The 23,403-nt window shown below is 35.6% G+C and overlaps 2 protein-coding genes across 3 annotated transcripts in view; both read right to left on the bottom strand.

Moving 5' to 3' along the window:
* LOC18044937 (tetratricopeptide repeat protein 27 homolog) overlaps positions 1 to 23,403 on the bottom strand; it is a 57,122-nt gene that overhangs the window by 7,531 nt on the left and 26,188 nt on the right. The gene's annotated exons all lie outside the window — the stretch shown is intronic.
* Positions 3 to 932, bottom strand: LOC18044936. Of its 2 annotated transcripts, none has more exons than XM_024185487.1 (3): positions 825 to 932; positions 443 to 595; positions 3 to 308 (listed from the first exon to the last, which is right to left on the bottom strand). In XM_024185487.1, exons 1-3 carry the CDS (start codon positions 912 to 914, stop codon positions 213 to 215), a joined length of 339 nt encoding a protein of 112 aa, XP_024041255.1. In that variant the 5' UTR covers positions 915 to 932; the 3' UTR covers positions 3 to 212. The 2 variants fall into 2 exon arrangements, with proteins under 2 accessions (XP_024041255.1, XP_006437538.1); XM_006437475.2 differs by having other exon boundaries at positions 3 to 273.

The following is a 23,403-nucleotide window of genomic DNA, read 5'->3' as shown; positions in this document are numbered from 1 at the left end:
GAAAATACAAAAATAATAAAAATAGTAAAACTAGACCGTTTTGTTACAGAAAAGGTGATACAACAATACAAGATATTCAGTCCTGCTTAAGGTCTCCACTACAGTACAAACTAAAATAATTTTTAGTTGCAGATTTAACCTTGTTACTAAATTTCAAAAATAGCACATTCCTGATACTTAGGTAGCCACGGGACCAGATTGGAGTTTTGTCTTCACTTCATCAAGGCAAGCTTGAAGATCCCTGAACTCTTCCATGTCAGAAAATCCTTTAGCCTGAGATTCCAAAAAGTGCATTTTCTTCTAAGAAACTATATAATAACAGAAATGCACTCTAACACAGTGAGAAAAAGTTTTACCCTGAACCAGTCAAAAACAGAAACAGAAAATACAATCTTTAAACCAACTGTAAGTGTCTTAAATATCGAATTATAAGGTGTTTTACTTGTTTAAGTACGTTCTTCAGGTGCATCTCAGCAGCAAAGAGCTCTCGACGGCTACCGGAAGAGGAAGAAATTTCCATGTAAACCTTACAAAGTTCCAAGGATGCATATGAAAACCTTTTAAACCGATCTCTATCTTTCCACAAATCAGATCCCTGACACAGACACACACACACAGAGGCTGAGTTATCAACTTGTCATTCCTTTAGATAACAAATTTAGAAAACAAAAATGAAATCACAAAGCTTTTTATTTGCCTTCTTTTAAATTAAAAAAAAAAGAGAGGGAGATTAACAAAATTTGATTAGCATTAACAAATTCCATCAACATCAAAGTAAAACATAATGCTAACTTATTATAAGATGATGAGATTTATGGAGAAACCTGATATGATCTGACTTGCTTTAAGAGGGCTTCAGAGCACATTGTAAGATCTCCTTTACTTTTAAGCCACCTTGCATATAATCCCCACATATCTGCACTACTCTCACTTCTAACTTAAGTAGACCCTGATCTCCAGTCCCAATATTTTCTTGATATTTATTAACAACTATTATTTAAAAAGATGGAAAAAAATTACTAACTTTCATCAACAAAAAAAAAAAAAAAAAAAAAAAAAATCTTATGTGGACAATTGACATTACAATTTAATTGTTATTTCTGTGCGGCGGTGATATATATAATTCGATTGTGATTTCTGTACGCATATGATCGATTTTCTCCTGTATTTATACTATTTTGATTAATTTAATTTTAAGTATTTACTCATGAATGTGTGTTCTCATCTAATTAATCAGGATCAAACTTCAATTTCTGCTTAAATAAACATCAATTAAACACTTCAACGTACAGGTGACTCTCTAAAAAGAATCATTAGGATCATCATTCTGACTTTATTGTTTAACTTGTACAATGGGGAGACTTTAAAAATTCTGGACATCGATGGGGCATCACTTCAAGTTCAAAAATTGAAGGAAGAGCTCGTCAACCGGTGGCGAAGGAGACTGTGGGCTAAGCTGGTTTTTAGCTCAGCCGAATTTAGGGAAAAAGTTTTTACTTTTATTTGCAAAACTATCATTACTTCAATTTTACAAAATTGCCACTAATGTATATTACGAAATTGCTAGTGCTGTGACTCATTGAGGGATTTTACTAGGCCACAATTGCCATTGCAATTTACAAAATAGCCAACTTCAGCTCCTGCATTCTTTTAATTTTTTAAGTCACTTCTTCCTTTTTGGGTGACTTTTAATGGAACAATTTGTAGTATTAGCCCCCTATTTGTCATTGTGGTAGGGCAGTTACTGCAACACTAATGTATTTAGTAAATACTTTATAATTACTATTGTAATTTTGAAGTTAAGTTTATTTTTTATTTTGAAATTATATTTATCACACTTTATCAATTTTTATTTTGTAATTACAAATTTCTTTCCATACGAACTATATCTTTTAGGCCACAATACTTTAATACTGAATAAGAGCTTAATATATTCGAAATCAACAACTAAGAAATTAAAACTTCTCCATAAAATTTATTGAATGTTCCAGAAGATGTGTCAACATAGAAAATTCGATTGCACAAAAAATTCTATTCATATCCGGATTGCATTTTCCAGCAAAAATTAACTTGATAACATGGAGAATTCAAAAGGCTTTGCCCATTAAACTATCAATGGAAATGAACATCGCTTCAAGCTAAGAAGTTGGAGAAATACTTCTAGCACACTATCTCAACATGTTATTTTAGAAGGTTTGATGAGTTTTATAATGGGATTATATAAATGTTGGTTTAAAATCACCATATGCATTAAAGAGAATAAGTCCCACTACGACACCCACCATAGCTTCCTAAACAATAAGTTCCTAATGCTAAATTGGTGGCCAAACCCACATAAATTTTAACCTATACATGATTAGCAAATCTTGTCGAAGCCTTACAATTTTTTTTCTAATAATAATAATTATTTTTTAATCCAATGGTAACTAAATTTCTTTCCCATCCATATGAGTGAGTTTCAAACAGGGGTGGATCTATTAGAGCTATTTTCGTTTTATTGTTTTCAACTCAAGAAATTTTACCAACATTACTAGATAGCACCCATAGCCTTATATTAATGCAAAACAAAATGAGTATTCAATAATATATCAAGAATTTTTCATATTTTGACCTATTTGCAAAGTTTTGAAGTTTGATCACTGAAAATTTACAAGTTTTCAAAACATAACCGGCCTGATCGACCTGAATCCCGAATTTTTGGAAAAAGTTTTGATCAGTCTCAAAACGGACGCCTTCAAATTTGGGTGACTAAACAAATGTGGGGGCGTTAGATTTAGATATATCTGAGAATAAATTGTCATTGTCTGGTGAAATTCCATGCAGTCTAGGTAGCTGCATTACGTTGAAACGACTCATCATTTTCTTCCAAGGGAAAATTCCTTCTATCAAATAAAACAAGACGAACATGATCCTGCTGCATGGCTGAAAAATTAGCAAAAATATTATCCACATAGGCAGATGGATGCTTAATCCAAATTAGAGATGTGGGTCCAAGATTATTAATATTGGTTTATTCATTTCTTGACTTTCTGCATTTCATCTTCTCATCTTCCCTTCACTCATCCAAAAATCTGAGCCTTTTTTAGTTTCATTTTACTTCTTATTATTCTGAGCTGGTTTTGATATTTAAAATTCCTCTAATTCGTGGCTTGAGCGTGCCCTGCCTCGATTGTCAAATTTGGCTGCATCTAGAAGCTACTGCATCTAGAACCCTTGAATAAGCAAAGTTGGCTTTGACAGCCGGCCAAAGAAAATGTTGAAGAATTTGGCAGCAGCAAATTTGGAATGAAGAAAAAAGAAGAAAGAAGAAAATAGAAGAATGAAGACGGTGGTAAAAATAATAATTTAATAGCCATTTTTTGGCTATAAAAGGCAGAGCTCCTCATTTCATTTTGTATTCAATTCCATCGAGAGAAATCTTTCTTTCTTTGAGTGTTGAGAGTTTTCAAGAGTTTAATAAACTCTTGCATGTCTAGTGAGTGAGAGATTGGGTGTATTGGGGTTTTGGGTAGTGAGCTAAAATCTTACAATACTTGTAATCCTTATTTCACTAGTAAAATATTTCCTTCTGTCTTCGCCCATGGATGTAGGCTAAAAGCCGAACCACGTAATTTTCGGTGTCCTCTATTGTGCTTGTTCTTTATTTTATTTCCAATTTTATTTTAGTTGCGGTCCTGCTGCACCCACCAATTTCCTAACAGTGGTATCAGAGCTATTGGTTGTATTTTTGGAGTCGGGAACTGTTCACGTAAGGGGTACTATTCACGTATACGGCACTGTACACGTATACGACACTATTCACGTATACTGTGTTGTTCACGTATACGGGTTTGTTCACATATATGGTATTGTTCACGTATACGGTACTATTCACGTGAAACGGTGGAAGCGATCCAAGAATTTTCCGGTGCAAAGCAGGGAATAGTAGTGTGAGAAAAACAACTGTGGTTTTGTACATGTCTAGGAAAGTTCTGTCACAAAGGCGATAAGAGCTTAAGGAGTCTGGGTTTTAAGTGGGACCATTGTGACCCCTCCAGTCTTTCCTGGGAACTTTCCTGGTGTGCATTATCACACATACTCACAACTATTCAAGGTGGTACACTAACTTGTGTACAGTATTTATCAACAAAATGGCGGCAAAGTATGAAATTGAGAAGTTTAACGGAAATAATTTTTCATTGTGGAAAATGAAGATGAAAGCTGTATTGAGGAAAAATAATTGTTTGGCAGCAATTGGAGAAAGGCCCATGGAGATAACTGATGACAAGTGGAACGAGGTAGACGGCAACGCCATTTCTGATCTACACTTGGCACTTGCGGATGGAGTATTATCCAGTGTGGCAGAGAAAAATACGGCGAAGGAAATATGGGATACTCTCACAAAATTGTATGAGGCCAAGTCACTACACAACAAAATCTTCTTGAAGAGAAAACTCTATACTCTTCGAATGACGGAATCTACAATGGTGACCGACCACATCAACACATTGAAGACTCTATTTTCACAACTCACAATGTTGGGTCATAATATAGAGGAAAATGAACGTGCAGAGCTTCTACTTCAAAGTCTACCAGATTCGTATGATCAACTCATCATCAACCTGACGAACAACAATCCAGTGGAGAGTCTAGTTTTCGACGATGTTGCAGCCTCCGTATTAAATGAGGAGAGCAGGTGGAAAAATAAGGAAAACAGACAAGCAAGTTCGCAGCAAGCGGAGGCGCTATCGGTGACGAGAGGGAGATCAACGGAACGTGGCCCCAGTGGGAGTCAAAATCAGGGTAGATCAAAATCCATGAGTAAGAATAATGTTAAATGCTACAAATGTGGCAAGAAAGGGCACATCAAGAAAGAATGTTGGAGTAACCAGAAGAGAAAAGAGGGAAAAGAACCTGAGTCATCAAATGCTCAGGGTTGTGTAGCAAGTACCTCAGATGATGGCGAAATTCTTTACAGCGAGGCAACAACTGTTTCAGAAGGCAGAAAACGATTGTCTGATGTCTGGCTTATAGACTCAGGAGCTACCTGGCACATGACCTCTCGGAGAGAATGGTTCCACACATATGAACCTATCTCAGGAGGATCTGTATATATGGGAGATGATCATGCCTTGGAGATCGCTGGTATTGGTACTATCAAAATAAAAATGTTTGATGGTACAATTCGCACAATTGGAGAGGTACGACATGTCAATGGCTTGAAGAAAAATCTATTGTCTTTGGGACACATGGATAGTCATGGGTACAAAACTCATGTGGAGAATGGAATTATGAAGATCGTTAAAGGCGCGCTTGTATTGATGAAAGCAGAAAAGATCGGTGCTAATCTATTCATGCTTAGAGGAGAAACACTACAGGAGGCTAATACGTGTGTCGCGTCAAATGGAGAAGAATCAACGATGATGTGGCATCTCAAACTTGGTCACATGTCAGAACAAGGCTTGAAGATTCTCTCTGAGCGAAAATTGCTTCCGGGGCTCAAATCGGTAAGTTTACCATTTTGCGAGCATTGTGTTATAAGTAAGCAGCATAGATTAAAATTCAGACCATTTTGCGAGCATTGTGTTATAAGTAAGCAGCATAGATTAAAATTCAGTAGATCTATTGCTAGAAGTAAATGCATTCTAGACTTGATTCATTCTGATGTTTGGGAATCACCGGATATATCCATGGGAGGTGCAAAGTACATAGTGACTTTCATTGATGATTATTCTAGAAGATGTTGGGTGTATCCAATTAAGAAAAAGTCAGATGTATTTCCTGTGTTTAAAGAATACAAAGCGCGTGTGGAACTTGAATCTGGTAAAAAGATCAAGTGCTTGAGGACGGATAATGGTGGAGAATATACAGAGGGCGAGTTTCTTGCTTTCTGTAAGCAAGAAGGTATTCAGAGGCAGTTCGCGGTGGCGTACACTCCTCAACAAAATGGAGTGGCAGAGCGGATGAACAGAACTCTTACAGAAAGAATAAGAGCTATGTTGAGGACTGCTGGTTTACCCAATTCATTATGGGCAGAAGCAGCCAAAACTGCCTGTTATATAGTAAATCGATCACCATCTACAGCGATTGGGTTGAAGACGGCGATGGAGATGTGGACTGGAAAGCCAGCTGATTATTCCTACCTACATGCATTTGGATGTCCTGTGTACGTGATGTACAATGCCCAAGAAAGAACAAAGTTGGATCCAAAATCTAGAAGATGTATCTTCTTGGGGTATGCTGATGGAGTAAAGGGGTATCGTCTGTGGGACCCCACTGCCCACAAGATCGTCATCAGCAGAGATGTTATTTTTGTAGAAGATCAACTGCAAATGAAAGATGGAGATGATGGCACTGTAAAAGAAAAGTCAGAGATTGTGCCGGTATATGTAGAAAATAATCCAGAAGATTCAGATTCTTCTGAAGCAGCACCAGAGCACGAGGAACAAGAACCAGTCGAGTCCGAGGCTCCAGAAGTTCGTCGGTCAACTCGTGAGAGACGACCGCCGGTGTGGCACTCTGAGTATGTCACAGAGATCAACGTTGCATACTGTCTTTTAACAGAGGATGGAGAGCCTTCAACTTTCCATGAAGCTTTAAACAGCTCAGATGTTGCTTTGTGGATGACAGCAATGCAGGAAGAAATTGAAGCTCTACACAAGAACAAGACATGGGAACTTGTACCACTACCACATGGAAGAAAAGCCATTGGAAACAAATGGGTCTACAAGATCAAGCGTGATGGCAATGACCAAGTGGAGCGGTATCGTGCAAGATTGGTGGTGAAATGATATGCTCAGAAAGAAGGCATTGACTTCAACGAGATATTTTCGCCCGTGGTTCGACTCACAACAGTCAGAATAGTCTTGGCAATGTGTGCTACATTTGACCTACATCTAGAGCAGTTAGATGTGAAAACTGCATTTCTTCATGGAGAACTTGAAGAAGAAATATATATGCTCCAACCAGAAGGTTTTGCAGAAACAGGAAAGGAGAACTTGGTTTGCAAGTTGAACAAATCTCTATACGGTCTCAAACAGGCGCCGAGGTGTTGGTATAAGAGATTTGATTCCTTCATCATGAGCCTTGGATACAACAGACTCAGTTCAGACCATTGTGCATATTACAAGAGGTTTGAAGATAATGATTTCATCATTTTGCTGTTGTATGTAGATGACATGTTGGTAGCAGGTCCCAACAAAGATCGAATCCAAGAATTGAAGGCACAGTTGGCTAGGGAGTTTGAAATGAAGGACTTGGGACCAGCAAACAAGATTCTAGGGATGCAAATTCACCGAGACAAAAATAACAGGAAGATTTGGCTATCACAGAAGAATTACTTGAAGAAAATCTTGCGGCGCTTCAACATGCAAGATTGTAAGTCAATTTCTACCCCATTTCCTGTTAATTTCAAATTATCCTCAAGTATGTGTCCTAGCAATGAAGCAGAGAGGAAGGAGATGTCTCGAGTACCGTATGCATCAGCAGTGGGAAGTTTAATGTTCGCTATGATATGTACAAGACCGGACATTGCACAAGCAGTGGGAGCAGTCAGTCGATACATGGCGAATCCTGGCGGAGAGCATTGGATAGCTGTGAAGATGATTCTGAGATACATCAGAGGAACCTCAGATGTTGCATTATGTTATGGAGGATCAGAGTTTACTGTCAGGGGCTATGTGTATTCAGATTTTGCAGGAGACCTTGATAAAAGGAAATCCACTACTGGTTATGTGTTTGCACTTGCGGGAGCAGCTGTAAGCTGGGTTTTGAAACTGCAGACCGTTGTGGCATTATCTACAACAGAAGCAGAATACATGGCAGCTACACAAGCTTGCAAGGAAGCTATTTGGATACAAAGATTATTGGAGGAGCTCGGGCACAAACAACAGAAAATTCTTGTGTTTTGTGACAGTCAGAGTGCCTTGCACATTGCAAGGAATCTAGCCTTTCATTCCAGGACAAAGCACATAGGAGTTCAGTATCACTTCGTTCGAGAAGTAGTGGAAGATGGAAGTGTGGATTTGCAGAAAATCCATACGAAGGAGAACCTAGCAGATGTTTTGACCAAGCCAATAAATGCTGACAAGTTTATCTGGAGTAGATCCTCTTGTGGCCTAGCAGCAACGTAGGCAACATGATTATGGCGAAACAGAAAGGATGATGTGGAGATTGATTGATTCTCAATCTAATCTCCAAGTGGGAGAATGTCAAATTTGGCTGCATCTAGAAGCTACTGCATCTAGAACCCTTGAATAAGCAAAGTTGGCTTTGACAGCCGGCCAAAGAAAATGTTGAAGAATTTGGCAGCAGCAAATTTGGAATGAAGAAAAAAGAAGAAAGAAGAAAATAGCAGAATGAAGACGGTGGTAAAAATAATAATTTAATAGCCATTTTTTGGCTATAAAAGGCAGAGCTCCTCATTTCATTTTGTATTCAATTCCATTGAGAGAAATTTTTCTTTCTTTGAGTGTTGAGAGTTTTCAAGAGTTTAATAAACTCTTGCATGTGTAGTGAGTGAGAGATTGGGTGTATTGGGGTTTTGGGTAGTGAGCTAAAATCTTACAATACTTGTAATCCTTATTTCACTAGTAAAATATTTCCTTCTGTCTTCGCCCGTAGATGTAGGCTAAAAGCCGAACCACGTAATTTTTGGTGTCCTCTATTGTGCTTGTTCTTTATTTTATTTCCAATTTTATTTTAGTTGCGGTACTGCTGCACCCACCAATTTCCTAACATCGATTGCTTTCGCTGATGCCTTGGTTGTTCTGTCCTCTTTCTGAGATTTTTAAGAAATTTTTATCGCAAGATTATTTGAAGTACGGCTAAATTGCAGAATAGATGTGCCGAGATTTGTTGATTTCAAATTTCTTATCATCATCATTTATTTAATTTCAGTCAGTTAGATATCTACACGGATTGAATGAATCTTATTGTTTCGCAACCTGCTGAATTTCTTGAACCCATTCAAGGGGGATGATAGCAAATTGGAAATCTAGTCATTCGACTCTTGTAGGCTATTCAAAATGACAGTGAGGTTAAAGCTGACAAAATAAATAAAATTAGTGTATGCATCTGATCGGGGTTACTGCATTTGTAATTAAATATGTAAATCTGATCGAATTTAACGTCATTTTTACCAGATTTGTTGATTTCAATTAACGTGCCCTTCGGGCCCAAAATCAGAAAAAAACAGAGGAGATCCACAACAGAACCGAAAACACAAAAGATGAGGCAGCAATGTAATTCGAGAAAATAAAGCATACGCCCTAGTGGTAAATTCGATGATCAAGATCTTATACAGAACAATTCCAAACGGCAAACGGCAGCTGGGAGATAAGAATACCATTGATTATGTTGTTTTTAAAAATTTTACAAGAGTTGTCACACTCATGCCGTTTCATATATTTTTATAAACCAACAACCAGAAAAGGTATGTATCGACGCATAATATGTCTTGTAAAAACAACATGTCATTTACAGTTTAAAATTGTTAACGGCATGACGTCTCGTTGTTGCACTAGCAAAATCTGGGAGAGACTGCACTGAATATTTCACAAGGGAAAAAGGCATTGTGAAACGTTGGTTCCTGTGGTGCTTTAAACCTTTCAAAGTCATTTAACAGTAATGTGAAACTCCATCCATCATCCTGTGGTGCTTTAAACTTTTATATTCATTGTGGATTAAGCACTACAATACAAAATGACAAAATACTGGAAACTTATAGAGCGTCAAAAGTTAGTGTGGCGGGTCTTCCTTAAAGGAAAAGCTGTATTATATTATTCTTACAATAGTAATAAATATGATAATTAATATTATTAGAAAAATAAAAAGCATTAGTTTCACTGTCCCGGTGCCAGCCGGTTCACATTTCAGCATCAAGTATAGCGTCCATAAATCATTGAAAAAAATATATACAAATATGTTTTTTCTTACCAACCTTTATAAAAGTTTATAATTTTAATTCCCGTCGTGCTTTGAACGTTTCCCAACTCATTTAACAGTATTTACCTTTCTCTTGTCCTACTTTTTTTCTTTTTCAATATTGTTGATTAAATTGTTTTATATTTACTGTGGATTAAGCGGTGAAATAAAAAAATGACCAAATGCTGGAAACTGACAGGACTCGAAAAGGAGTATGGTGAGTCTTTCTTTAAAGCTGCAATATATTATTCTTACAATAGTAATAAATATGATAATTAATATTATTAGAAAAACAAAAAGTATTAGTTTCACTGTCACGGTGCCAGCCGGTTCACATTTGAGCATCAAGTACAGAGTCCATAAATCATTGCAAAAAATATACAAACATAGTTTATCTTACCAACCTCCACAAAAGTTTTATCATTTTAATTTCCTTCGGCAGTTAAATGGATTTTGTAAACATGATGAGTTCAATCATTGTAAGCATTTGTTTCTTTATTTTCTGTTGCTTCAGCTTCAGCTTGCAGTCAACCGATTATATGCTCAAAAGCAATGAAACTGATCAACTTGCATTGCTTGAATTCAAGGCCAAAGTTACTCATGACCCTCTTGAGGTTTTGAGTTCATGGAACTATTCCAGGCACTTTTGTCAATGGAAAGGTGTCACTTGCAGTCGACGGCACCAAAGGGTGACTGCATTACTTCTTCCATCTTTACTCTTACAGGGGTCTCTGTCGCCTCACATTGGTAATTTAAGTTTTCTCAGAGTGTTAGATCTCAAAAACAATAGCTTCCGCAACGAAATCCCTCAAGAGATTGGATATCTGTTCAGGTTACAAAAATTAAGCCTGGAGAAAAATACATTCAGAGGTCAAATTCCTGACAACCTATCACATTGCGTTAATCTTGAATCCCTCTGGTTAGGCTTCAATGAGCTTGTGGGGAAAGTTCCAGGGAAACTAGGCTCCTTATCAAAGCTCCGGACTCTAGCAGTACACTTCAACAATTTGTCAGGAGAAATCCCATCTTCCTTTGGCAATTTGTCATCACTCGAGTTCCTTTCAGCAGCTGTAAATCAGTTTGTGGGACAAATTCCTGAAACCTTGAGCGAGCTTAAGAGGATGCGTTCAATAGGATTCGGAGCAAATAAGCTATCAGGTGAAATCCCTTTCTCAATCTACAACTTGTCTTCGCTTAGTCTTTTGGATTTTCCTGTTAATGAACTTCAAGGAAGCCTTCCATCAGACTTAGGCTTCACTCTTCCTAATCTTGAAGTACTAAACTTTGGTAATAATCAGTTTACTGGGCCTATTCCTGCTTCAATATCCAATGCCTCAAATCTAATGAGACTTACAATCCAGAAAAATGGATTCAGTGGAAAGGTGCCGAGTTTGGAAAATTTATATAAACTCCAACGGGTTAGCTTTTCTCTGAATCACTTAGGAAATGGGGAAAAAGATGACTTGGAATTTGTCAGTTCTTTGGTCAACGCTTCTAGACTAGAGATGATGGAAATTAGTATTAACAATTTTGGAGGAATGTTACCTGAATCTGTGGGGAACTTGTCAACCCGACTTAAAAGATTTACCGTTGGAAACAATCAATTGTTCGGAAATATCCCAAGTGGATTAGGAAATCTTGTTAACTTGGAGCTTTTAGATCTTGGGGACAACCAATTCACAGGCCGAATTCTGGGAAGTATAGGAGATCTTCAAAAGCTGCAGAGGTTGAGACTGAAGGGGAACAAGTTTTTGGGGGAAATTCCATCTTCTGTAGGAAATTTGACATTGTTATTCACACTAAGTTTTGACGGAAACATGTTAGAGGGAAGCATTCCATCAAGTCTAGGGAAATGCAAAAACTTGATATTATTAGATCTCTCTAATAACAACCTCACTGGTACCATACCCACTGAAGTGATTGGTCTCTCTTCCTTATCAATCTATCTTGATCTATCTCAAAACCAATTGAACGGTCCTTTGCCCTCAAATTTTGGCATCTTGAAAAATCTGGGTGTTCTAGATGTATCTGAGAACAAATTGTCTGGTGAAATTCCAAACAGTCTAGGAAGTTGCGTTAGGTTGGAACAACTCGTCATGAATGGTAATTTCTTTCAAGGGAATATCCCTTCATCATTCAGTTCTTTGAGAGGCATTCAGAACCTTGATCTTTCGCGGAACAATTTGTCTGGCCGGATTCCAAAATATTTTGAAAACTTTTTCTTTTTGCAGAATTTAAATCTGTCTTCTAATCATTTTGAGGGTGAAGTACCAATAAAAGGAGTCTTCAGCAATTCAAGTGCTATATCTCTTGATGGAAATGATAACCTCTGTGGTGGCATATCTGAGTTGCATTTATCTACTTGTTCCATCAAAGAATCAAAGCAATCACGTGCCCGTTCCCTGAAACTGATTATTCCTGTAGTTGCAGTAATTTTGTTAGTGACAGGGATGTCGTGTTTGATAATTACTTCCCGGCGGAGCAAATCAAAAAGGGAGCCGGCCCCTCCTCCATCAGCAGTATTGGCTTCGGTTTTACGAGTGTCCTATCAGAATCTGTTCAAAGCAACTGATGGGTTCTCTTTGGAAAACTTGATTGGTGCCGGTAGCTTTGGTTCGGTCTATCAAGGAATCCTCAATGATGATGATCATGAAACGCTGGTGGCAGTTAAGGTGCTTAATCTTCAACATCGAGGAGCTTCAAAGAGTTTCATAGCGGAGTGTCAAGCCTTTAGAAGTATTAGGCATCGGAATCTCGTCAAAATAATAACTTCGTGTGCAAGTGTTGACTTTCAAGGAAATGATTTCGAGGCCTTAGTTTATGAGTTCATGGTGAACGGGAGCCTGGAGGAATGGTTGCATCCAAACCCTGAGGCACCAAGGAATTTAAATCTCCTCCAAAGACTGAATATTGCCGTTGATGTGGCTTCCGCATTGGATTATCTTCATCACTACTGCGAAAATCCAATAGTCCATTGTGATCTCAAGCCGAGCAATGTTCTTCTGGATGGTGAATTGACTGCCCATGTAAGTGATTTTGGATTAGCGAAATTCCTTCCGGACGCCACCAATAACTTGTCATCTAATCAATCAAGCTCTACTGGAGTTAAAGGAACCGTTGGTTATGCTGCTCCAGGCAAATACTATAATTTAATTAACTTCTTTTGCATTCCTTAGAGATTTTACTAGTTGAACCAACAGTTTTAATTTTCAAATTGCAGAGTACGGAATGGGGAGTGAGGTCTCAAAAAGTGGAGATGTGTACAGTTTTGGCATACTCTTGCTGGAAACGTTTACAGGAAAGAGGCCGACGAATGAGATGTTTACAGGCAATCTAACCCTGCATAATTTTGTCAAGGAAGCTCTTCCTGAAAGGCTCGCTGAAATTGTTGATCCAGTGCTTCTTGTAGAAAGAGAAGAAGGGGAGACAAGCGAGACCAGTGCTCACAAACAATGGACCAGAAATTTTAGTGTTGAAGAGTGCTTGGTTTCAGTACTGGGAATCGGAGTCACTTGCTCTTCAGAGTTGCCGAGAGAACGAATGAGCATGGAAGAGGTTGCGGCTCAGCTGCTTTCCTTCAGAAACAAACTTGTCAAAAATGTGCGAGGCCAACCAGCAACTAACGTGACTGCGTAAGTAATTGGTTACTCTTAAATGACAATAAAGACAACAATCTTTGGTTACTATCAACTGTTTATTGGCAGAAGCAAAAATGAACAGTTGCAATTGTTAGAAGATGTGTTTAGGACTGCTGATGTGATCATAAATGTTGCTTAGTCGAAAGTTTCAAATTGTTCCTACTTTTTTGGTGTTGGTTTTTTTTTTTTTTTTTTTTTTGTAGTTCATGTTGTGATCATGGAACAATCTTTGGACCATGATTCTAGTGGGTCGTTATTTGGCTTTGGTGTGTTGTTATTTAAGCTTTAAATTGTAATGTTTTCAGTTTTATGATAGTGTGAAGTTCTCTTTGGAAAATCACGTTGCTCTCATTTCCATTTGGTTACTCTCAAATGTGCGAGGCCAACCAGTAACTTATGTGACTGCGTAAGTAATTGATTACTCTCAAATGACAATAAAGACAAGAAGTCTTTGGTTTGTATCAACCCTTTATTGGCACAAACAAAATGATCAGAGGCAATTATGTTCGGGAATCACTTATTTGATGATCTCAAGTGTGTTGGATATTAAAGAACATTTCAAATTAACTATGTTTAAAAAAGATAATCAAAAACTAAAAGTGACAACTCGAATAACACCACAATAGAATCATTATAACAAGCACTTTGATAAAGATACAATATATCCATTACAATAGATCTTTTCGGAGCACATGAAGACAAACGAGTGTGTAATTGGGATATTAAGCCAACGTGCACATACAAATTTTGTATCATCTCCTACATCCCAAATAAGTGGTTTCATGAATTGTCCTAACTAAGAAGATGTAGGGTTGCATGACTACATCGGACAATATCGATTTAGTTGTGATATTTTAGGCTCAACAACTGAATAGATATTGTGTTAGGATTTACAACCCAAAATTCATCTACTTAATTAGGAAAGTTTATGAAACTCACTCACTAGTGATATGTATTACATATTTGAGCTTTACTAAGGATACTCTTAGCTTTCTAACTCTTTCTAAATTAATTATAATAACACAAAGAAAAGGGTGAGACTATATGCACTCTAAAATTTACTTTGGACACTCACATTTAATAATTTTTATATTACTAAATTAACCTTAATGTAATTTTCTATTAAGGACAATTATAAAATACAGTATAACAAATTTTTATCTAACATTATATTTTATCTACAATAAACCACATTAACAACGAAGAATTGAATCAATATTCAAATGAAAACATTGTCTATACTTATGGACTAAACTTTTTTTTTTCATTTTTTTGGTTAATAGAATTGCTAGGAAAACATCAAGTAACATGTTCATGATCATCTTTATAACTGAAACAAAAGGAATTAAAAATAGAGGTGGAGGACAAACAACAAATTGCACCACTCCAACATAAGAAAACGCAAGTAAATCAAAGGATTTTGTTTTAAATTTGCACTTTGATTTTCACTCAATTCGCATGCTTTTATGGGTTGACAAACAGAATTAAATTGTAGCAATAAGAGAAGAACAAATACATATCAAAACAGATTATGAACAGAAAATAAAAGTGAATAAAAATGGAAAAAAAAAGTTAGATATTTTGTTTGTGATGATGAATATTTTATTGGGTACAAAGAAGAAATAAAGTAATTAAAGAAATGTGGATAATATAGGAATTCAAAAGAGTGTTCCAAGTAAAATTTAATAGTTTGAAATTATTAATTGAGTGCGCTGAGTAAATGAGTGTTCAAAGTAGATATTCAAGTGCAAATAGCCTCACCCTAGAGAAAAACGTTTCCAACTTTGATGTCAAAGTTGAACCATCAAGTGCCATAATTGGGCATAATTAGCTTATTTTGAGACATATAAGGCAAAATCCTAGGCAATTTTTAGATTACTTATTTTCATTGCACAATACCGATTTGTTGAGGGGACTTAACATAAGATTTCTAGGTATCCAACCCAAAATACTAGTCTTTTAGGTGGAGTGACATACCTTCTTATAAACCCAAGTATCTCCCCTTTACTAGCCAATATGAGACACAACTCAACACGATTGATTAGTGTAAATGCTCACTTACTATTCGGCTTGTCCTTAGTAAACTCTGTATACACAAGACATATTAAATGAACATATATTTAATCAACTAAAAATTTATTATATTTTACTAATCTAATCATCTTATACACTCACTGCAGATTTAATTAACCAAAAAAATTCAAAATTTTTGCAATTTCAAAATTTAACCTCAAAAGTAATAAGAAAAATTAGAGATGAAATCTAACTATATTTAAATTTCAAGAAAAAATAATAAAAAATAAAATCATATTTTTAAAATAAAATATTATATATGTAATTTTAAAAATTATTAATTTATTATATGAGTAGGACCATAATGTAATGTAAGGGTTTTCATTAAAAAAAAATATAATCTTATTTATTTATTGGAACTATCATTTTAGCCTACTAGCAACCTTAAAAAAAATTATTATATAATAGAGGATTTTAATTCGCCAGAGTATTAATTTATAGGCGAGTCTTGTAAACTCCTTCTAATTGTTCTCTACACCCTATTATTTGAGAAAAAATATTATGAATTTATTAAAAAATATATAATTTATGTGTAATAATTATATATAATTTAAAAATTATTAATTTATGATATGAGTAGGACCACAATATTATGTAAGGGTTTTCAAAAAAAATATATTATTTTATTTATTTATTGGAACTGTCATTTTAGCCTATTAGTGTGCTTAAAAAAAGTCATTATATAATAGAGGATATTAATTCGTCAGAGTATTAATTTATAGGCTGCGTAAACTCCTTCCAATTGTTCTCTACACCCTATTATTTGAGGGGAAAAAATGCTATGAATTTATTAAAATAAATCTGGATGTTTATAACATACATCTCTTAATCTCTCTACTATCTTCCACTAGCAACCTTTGCCTTCTCTATAACTTTCACTATCTCGCAAGGAAGTATGATCCATAATGTTTTCATTAATTTCATGTAGTAATTATGTAACTATAAATATCTCTTTGTTTGATACACACTTGAAACGAATAAAATCTTTCTATAATATATTACTCTTTATCTTGTGTTGCTTCTTTATTTTGTATTGCTGGCTAATAGCTTCTCTAATAAAAAATTCTAACTCAAGTAGACCCTGATCTCAAGTCCCAATATTTTTTTGATTTGTATTAACAACTATTATTTAAAAAATGGAAAATAATTACTAACTTTCATAATTTCATCAAGAAAAAAAATCTTATGTGCACAATTGACATTATAATTTAATTGTTATTAAAAATTGATTAATTAATCATATATCATTCGAATAAAATTTATGTGCTGTGGTGATATAAATATATAATTCGATTGTGGTGTCCGCACGCATATGATCGATTTCCTCCTATATTTACTCTTTTGGTTAATTAATTTTAAGTAATTACTCATGAATGTGTGTTCGCATCTAATTAATCAGGTTCAAACTTCAATTTCTGCTTAAATATATATCAATTAAACACATCAATGCACGGGTGAGTGTATAAAAAGAATCATTAGGATCATATTTGATTGTTTGTAACTCCGTCATCATTCTGACTTTATTGTTTAACTTGTACAGTGGGGAGACTTTAAAAATTCTGGACGTTGATGGGGCATCACTTCAAGTTCAAAAATTGAAGGAAGAGCTCATCAACCAGTGGCGAAGGAGAGTGTGGGCTAAGCTGGCTTTTTGCTCAGCCAAATTTTGGGAAAAAGTTTTTACTTTTATTTGCAAAACTATCACTACTTCAATTTTACAAAATTGCCGCTACTGTATATTACGAAATCGCTAGTGCTGTGATTCATTGAAGGATTTTACTATATCACAATCGCCATTGCAATTTACAAAATTGCCAACTTCAGCTCCTGCATTCTTTTAATTTTTTAAGTCACTTCTTCCTTTTTGGGAGACTTTTAATATAACAACTTGTTGTACTAGCCCCCTATTTGATATTGTAGTAAACAGTTACTGCAACACTAAAGTATTTAATAAATACTTACTATTATAATTTCGAAGTTTACTTTATTTTTTATTCTGAAATTATATTTATCACACTGAATCAACTTTTATTTCGCAATTACAAATTTCTTTCCATAAAAACTATAGCTTTTAGCCCACAATACTTTAATACCAAATAAGAGCTTAATGTATTCGAAATCAACAACCAAGAAATTGAAGCTTCTCCATAAAATTTACTGAAAGTTCCAGAGGATGTGTCAACATAGAAAAATTGTTTGCACAAAAAATTCTATTCATATCCGCATTGCATTTTCCAGCAAAAGTTAACTTGATAACATGGAGAATTCAAAAGGCTTTGCCCATTAAACTATCAATGGAAATGAATATCGCTTCAAGCTAAGAAGTTGGAGAAATATTTATATGGATCTAGCACACTATCTCAACATGTTATTTTAGAAGGTTTGATGAGTTTTATAATAGGATTATATATATGTTGGTTTAAAATCACCATATGCATTAAAGAGGATAAGTCCCACTACGAAACCCGCCGTAGCTTCCTAAACAATAAGTTCCGAATGCTAAATTGATGGCCAAACCCATATAATTTTTTCTCCTAAACTTTCAAGTTCAATAATTAGCTTAGGTGATGTTCTTAATCTCCATATTAATCTATACATGATTAGCAAATCTCGTTGAAGCCTTATAATTTTTTTCTAATTCTCATTATTATTTTTTAATCCAATAATAACTAAATTTCTTTCCCATCCATATGAGTGAGTTTGAAATGCTAGTTTTCTTGTTTTCAACCCAAGAAATTTTACCAACAGAACTAGATATCACCCATAGCGTTATATTAATGCAAAACAAAATGAGTATTCAATAATATATCAAGTTTTTTTCCGTATTTTGACCTATTTGCAAAGTTTTGAAGTTTGATCACTGATAATTTACAAGTTTTTCAAAACATAACCGGCCTGATATGACCTGAATCCCGAATTTTTGGAAAAAGTTTTGACAAGTCTCAAAACGAACGCCTGCAAATTTGGGTGACTAGATAAATGTTGTGGCGTTAGATTTATCTGAGAATAAATTGTCATTGCCTGGTGAAATTCCATGTAGTCTAGGCAGCTGCATTACGTTGAAACAACTCATCATTTTCTTTCATGGGAAAATTATTTTATTATATTTAAAAATAAAATATTATTTTATTATATTTCAATTAATATAGATCAATTAGTTAATTGATAAAATATTAATTTATTATATTTCAATTAATATAGATCAATTAGTTAATTGATAAAATATTAATTTTTCTCTTTATATAATTTGTTTTTGCAAAATAAAAAGTAATAATAACACAAAGTATTACAACATTATAAATTCAAAATAAAAAGTAGCTAAAAATATTTAATATATCCATTTGTGTTTTTTTTCAAAAGTAAAATTAACATTTTTCTAGTCAACTAATGGTACTACGGAAATATAGTAAAATGATAAGTTATGTAAATATATAATAGTAAAATGATAAATTAAAATATTTCTTGTAGTTGTTTGATATATTATAATTCTAGTCAACTAATGCACCGAATATTTCAGAAAGGGAAAAAAGCGTTGTGAAACGTTGATTCCTGTGGTGCTTTAAACCTTTAAGTCATTTAACAGTAATCTGACCCTCCATCCATCATACTTAACTTTCTTCTCCTACTTTTTTTCTTTTTCTAATAATGTTGATTAAATTGTTTTATATTCATTGTGGATTAAGCACTACAATACAAAATGACAAAATACTGGAAACTGATAGAGCGTCAAAAGTTAGTGTGGCGGGTCTTCCTTAAAGGAAAAGCTGTATTATATTATTCTTACAATAGTAATAAATTTGATAATTAATATTATTAGAAAAATAAAAAGCATTAGTTTCACTGTCACGGTGCCAGCCGGTTCACATTTGAGCATCAAGTACAGAGTCCATAAATCATTGCAAAAAATATACAAACATAGTTTATCTTACCAACCTCTATAAAAGTTTTATCATTTTAATTTCCTTTCGGCAGTTAAATGGATTTTGTAAACATGATGAGTTCAATCATTGTAAGCATTTGTTTCTTTATTTTCTGTTGCGTCAGCTTCAGCTTGCAGTCAACCGATTATATGCTCAAAAGCAATGAAACTGATCAACTTGCATTGCTTGAATTCAAGGCCAAAGTTACTCATGACCCTCTTGAGGTTTTGAGTTCATGGAACTATTCCAGGCACTTTTGTCAATGGAAAGGTGTCACTTGCAGTCGACGGCACCAAAGGGTGACTGGATTACGTCTTCCATCTTTACTCTTGCAGGGGTCTCTTTCGCCTCACATTGGTAATTTGAGTTTTCTCAGAGTGTTAGATCTAAAAAACAATAGCCTCCGCAACGAAATCCCTCAAGCGATTGGATATCTGTTCAGGTTACGAATTTTAAGGCTGGACAACAATACATTCGGAGGTCAAATTCCTGACAACATATCGCATTGCGTTAACCTTGAATCCCTCTGGTTAGACTTCAATGAGCTAGTGGGGAAAGTTCCAGGGAAACTGGGCTCCTTACCAAAGCTCCGGATTCTCGTAATACACTCCAACAATTTGTCAGGAGAAATCCCACCTTCCTTCGGCAATTTGTCATCACTCCAGGTCCTCTCAGCAGCTGCAAATCAATTTGTGGGACAAATTCCTGAAACCCTGAGCGAGCTTAAGATGATGCGTTATATATCGTTTGGAGCAAATAAGCTATCAGGTGAAATCCCCTTTTCAATCTACAACTTGTCTTGGCTTAGTGGTTTTTATTTTCCTTTTAACCAACTTCAAGGAAGCCTTCCATCAGACTTAGGCTTCACTCTTCCTAAACTTGAAGTACTAAACGTTGGTGGTAATCAGTTTACCGGACCTATTCCGGCTTCAATATCCAATGCCTCAAATCTAATGAGACTTACAATCGCAAAGAATGGATTCAGTGGAAGGGTGCCTAGTTTGGAAAATTTACATAAACTCCAATGGGTTAGTATTTCTCAGAATCACTTAGGAAATTATGGGGAAAAAGATAACTTGGAATTTGTCAATTCTTTGGTTAACGCTTCTAGACTAGAGCTACTGCAAATTAGTGATAACAATTTTGGTGGAATGTTACCTGAAACAGTAGGGAACTTGTCAAACCGACTTGCAATATTATCAGTTGGAAACAATCAGTTGTTCGGAAATATCCCAAGTGGATTAAGAAATCTTGTTAACTTGGAGCTTTTACATCTGGGGGGCAACAAATTCACAGGCCGAATTCCGGAAAGTATAGGAGATCTTCAAAAGCTGCAGAGGTTGGGCCTGAAGGGGAACAAGTTTTGGGGGGAAATTCCATCTTCTATAGGAAATTTGACATTGTTAACTACACTAAATTTTGAGGAAAACATGTTAGAGGGAAGCATTCCATCAAGTCTGGGGAAATGCCAAAACTTAATATCATTAAATCTTTCTAATAACAACCTCAGTGGTACCATACCCACTGAAGTAATTGGCCTCTCTTCCTTGTCAATCTATCTTGATCTATCTCAAAACCAGTTGAATGGTCCTATGCCCTCAAATTTTGGTATCTTGAAAAATCTGGGTTTTATAGATATATCTGAGAACAAATTGTCTGGTGAAATTCCAAGTAGTTTAGGAAGTTGCATTTTGTTGGTGCAACTCATCATGAATGGTAATTTCTTTCAAGGGAATATACCTTCGTCATTCAGTTCTTTGAGAGGCATTGAGAATCTTGATCTTTCGCGGAACAATTTGTCCGGCCGGATTCCAAAATATTTGGAAAACTTTCCCTTTTTGCAGAATTTAAATCTGTCTTTTAATCATTTTGAGGGTGAAGTACCAGTAAAAGGAGTCTTCAGCAATTCAAGTGCTATATCTCTTGATGGAAATGATAACCTCTGTGGTGGCATATCTGAGTTGCATTTATCTACTTGTTCCATCAAAGAATCCAAGCAGTCACGTTCCCGTTCCCTGAAACTGATGATTCCTGTAGTTACAGTAATTTTGTTAGTGACAGGGATGTCGTGTTTTATAATTACTTCCTGGCGGAGCAAATCAAAAAGGGAGCCGGCCACTCCATCAGCATTCTTGGCTTCGGTTTTACGAGTGTCCTATGAGAATCTGTTCAAAGCAACTGATGGGTTCTCTTTGGAAAACTTGATTGGTGCCGGTAGCTTTGGTTCGGTCTATAAAGGAATCCTCAGTCACGATGATCATGAAACGCTGGTGGCAGTTAAGGTACTTAATCTTCAGCATCGTGGAGCTTCAAAGAGTTTCATAGCGGAGTGTCAAGCCTTGAGGAGTATTAGGCATCGGAATCTTGTCAAAATAATAACTTCCTGTGCAAGTGTTGACTTCCAAGGAAATGATTTCGAGGCTTTAGTTTATGAGTTCATGGTCAACGGGAGCCTGGAGGAATGGTTGCATCCGAACGCTGAGGCACCAAGGAACTTAAATCTCCTGCAAAGACTGAATATTGCCGTTGATGTTGCTTCCGCATTGGATTATCTTCATCATTATTGCGAAACTCCAATAGTCCATTGTGATCTCAAGCCAAGCAATGTTCTTCTGGATGGTGAATTGACTGCCCATGTAGGTGATTTTGGATTAGCAAAATTCCTTCCGGAAGCCACCAATAACTTGTCATCTAATCAATCAAGCTCTGTTGGAGTAAAAGGAACCGTTGGTTATGCTGCACCAGGTAAATACAATAATTTAATTAACTTGTCTTTCAATCCTTAGAGATTTTACTAGTTGAACCAACAATTTTAGTTTTCGAATTGCAGAGTACGGAATGGGGAGCGAAGTCTCAACAAGTGGAGATGTGTACAGTTTTGGAATACTCTTGCTGGAAATGTTTACAGGAAAGGGGCCGACGAATGAGATGTTTACAGGCAATCTAACCCTACATAATTTTGTCAAGGAAGCTCTTCCTGAAAGACTCGCTGAAATTGTTGATCCAGTGCTTCTTGTAGAAAGAGAAGAAGGGGAGACAAGCAAGGCCAATGCTCACAAACAATGGACCAGAAGTTTTAGTGTTAAAGAGTGCTTGGTTTCAGTACTGGCAATCGGAGTCACTTGCTCTTCAGAGTTGCCGAGAGAACGAATGAGCATGGAAGAGGTTGCAGCTCAGCTGGTTTCCTTCAGAAACAAGCTGGTCAAAAATGTGCGAGGCCAACCAGCAACTTACGTGACTGCCTAAGTAATTGGTTACTCTCAAATGACAATAAAGAATACAATCTTTGGTTACTATCAACTCTTTATTGGCAGAAGCAAAAATGAACAGTTGCAATGCATGCCCAGTCTGTAAAGTGGCTCATGTGGATCCACTTTGACTAGTTGGCTCATGTGGATCAACGAGGGACAATGCTTCGCCTATTGGTTCGAATATATGATTTTGCATTGTATGCAAGCCTATATTTATATATTGAAATAAAGTTTCCTCTGACGCCTATTCTCTCAATCCATTGGGCTATAAGAAAAATGAATGAGTTATAGAATTGAACTTATTTTCTTTGGGTTGGGTGATATTTTTGGATACAACACAAGTTCCAAATGATGAGGTCTATACAAATTCAATTTGTACGAAATCTTATATTGTTTAGATTAAAAAAAAAAAGGCGTCCATAATCAACCAAAAGTTCGTTGACAAGAGAGATTAGTTAAAATCATAATCGATAATACGTAAGTAAAAACCATACTCAAGGTTTGAGTAGGGATGGCAATGGAGCAGATATGGATTGGATCTACATTGCTCCATATCCAGATCCGTAATAAAAATTAAGATCTGTATCTGCTCCAGATCCGTTATGGATCTATATTTTC

Source organism: Citrus clementina, unplaced genomic scaffold (genome assembly GCF_000493195.1).
Source record: "Citrus clementina cultivar Clemenules unplaced genomic scaffold, Citrus_clementina_v1.0 scaffold_4, whole genome shotgun sequence".
Taxonomy (NCBI): domain Eukaryota; kingdom Viridiplantae; phylum Streptophyta; class Magnoliopsida; order Sapindales; family Rutaceae; genus Citrus; species Citrus x clementina.
This window is presented reverse-complemented; position numbering and strand designations above follow the sequence as displayed.

Coding starts and splice junctions, on each gene's coding strand:
- LOC18044936 (XM_024185487.1), bottom strand. CDS start 914: ATGTGGGGATTATATGCAAGGTGGCTTAAAAGTAAAGGAGATCTTACA. Junction 596..824: donor AGCAAGTCAGATCATATCAG/GTTTCTCCATAA, acceptor TGTCTGTGTCAG/GGATCTGATTTGTGGAAAGA. Junction 309..442: donor TGAAGAACGTACTTAAACAA/GTAAAACACCTT, acceptor GTTATTATATAG/TTTCTTAGAAGAAAATGCAC.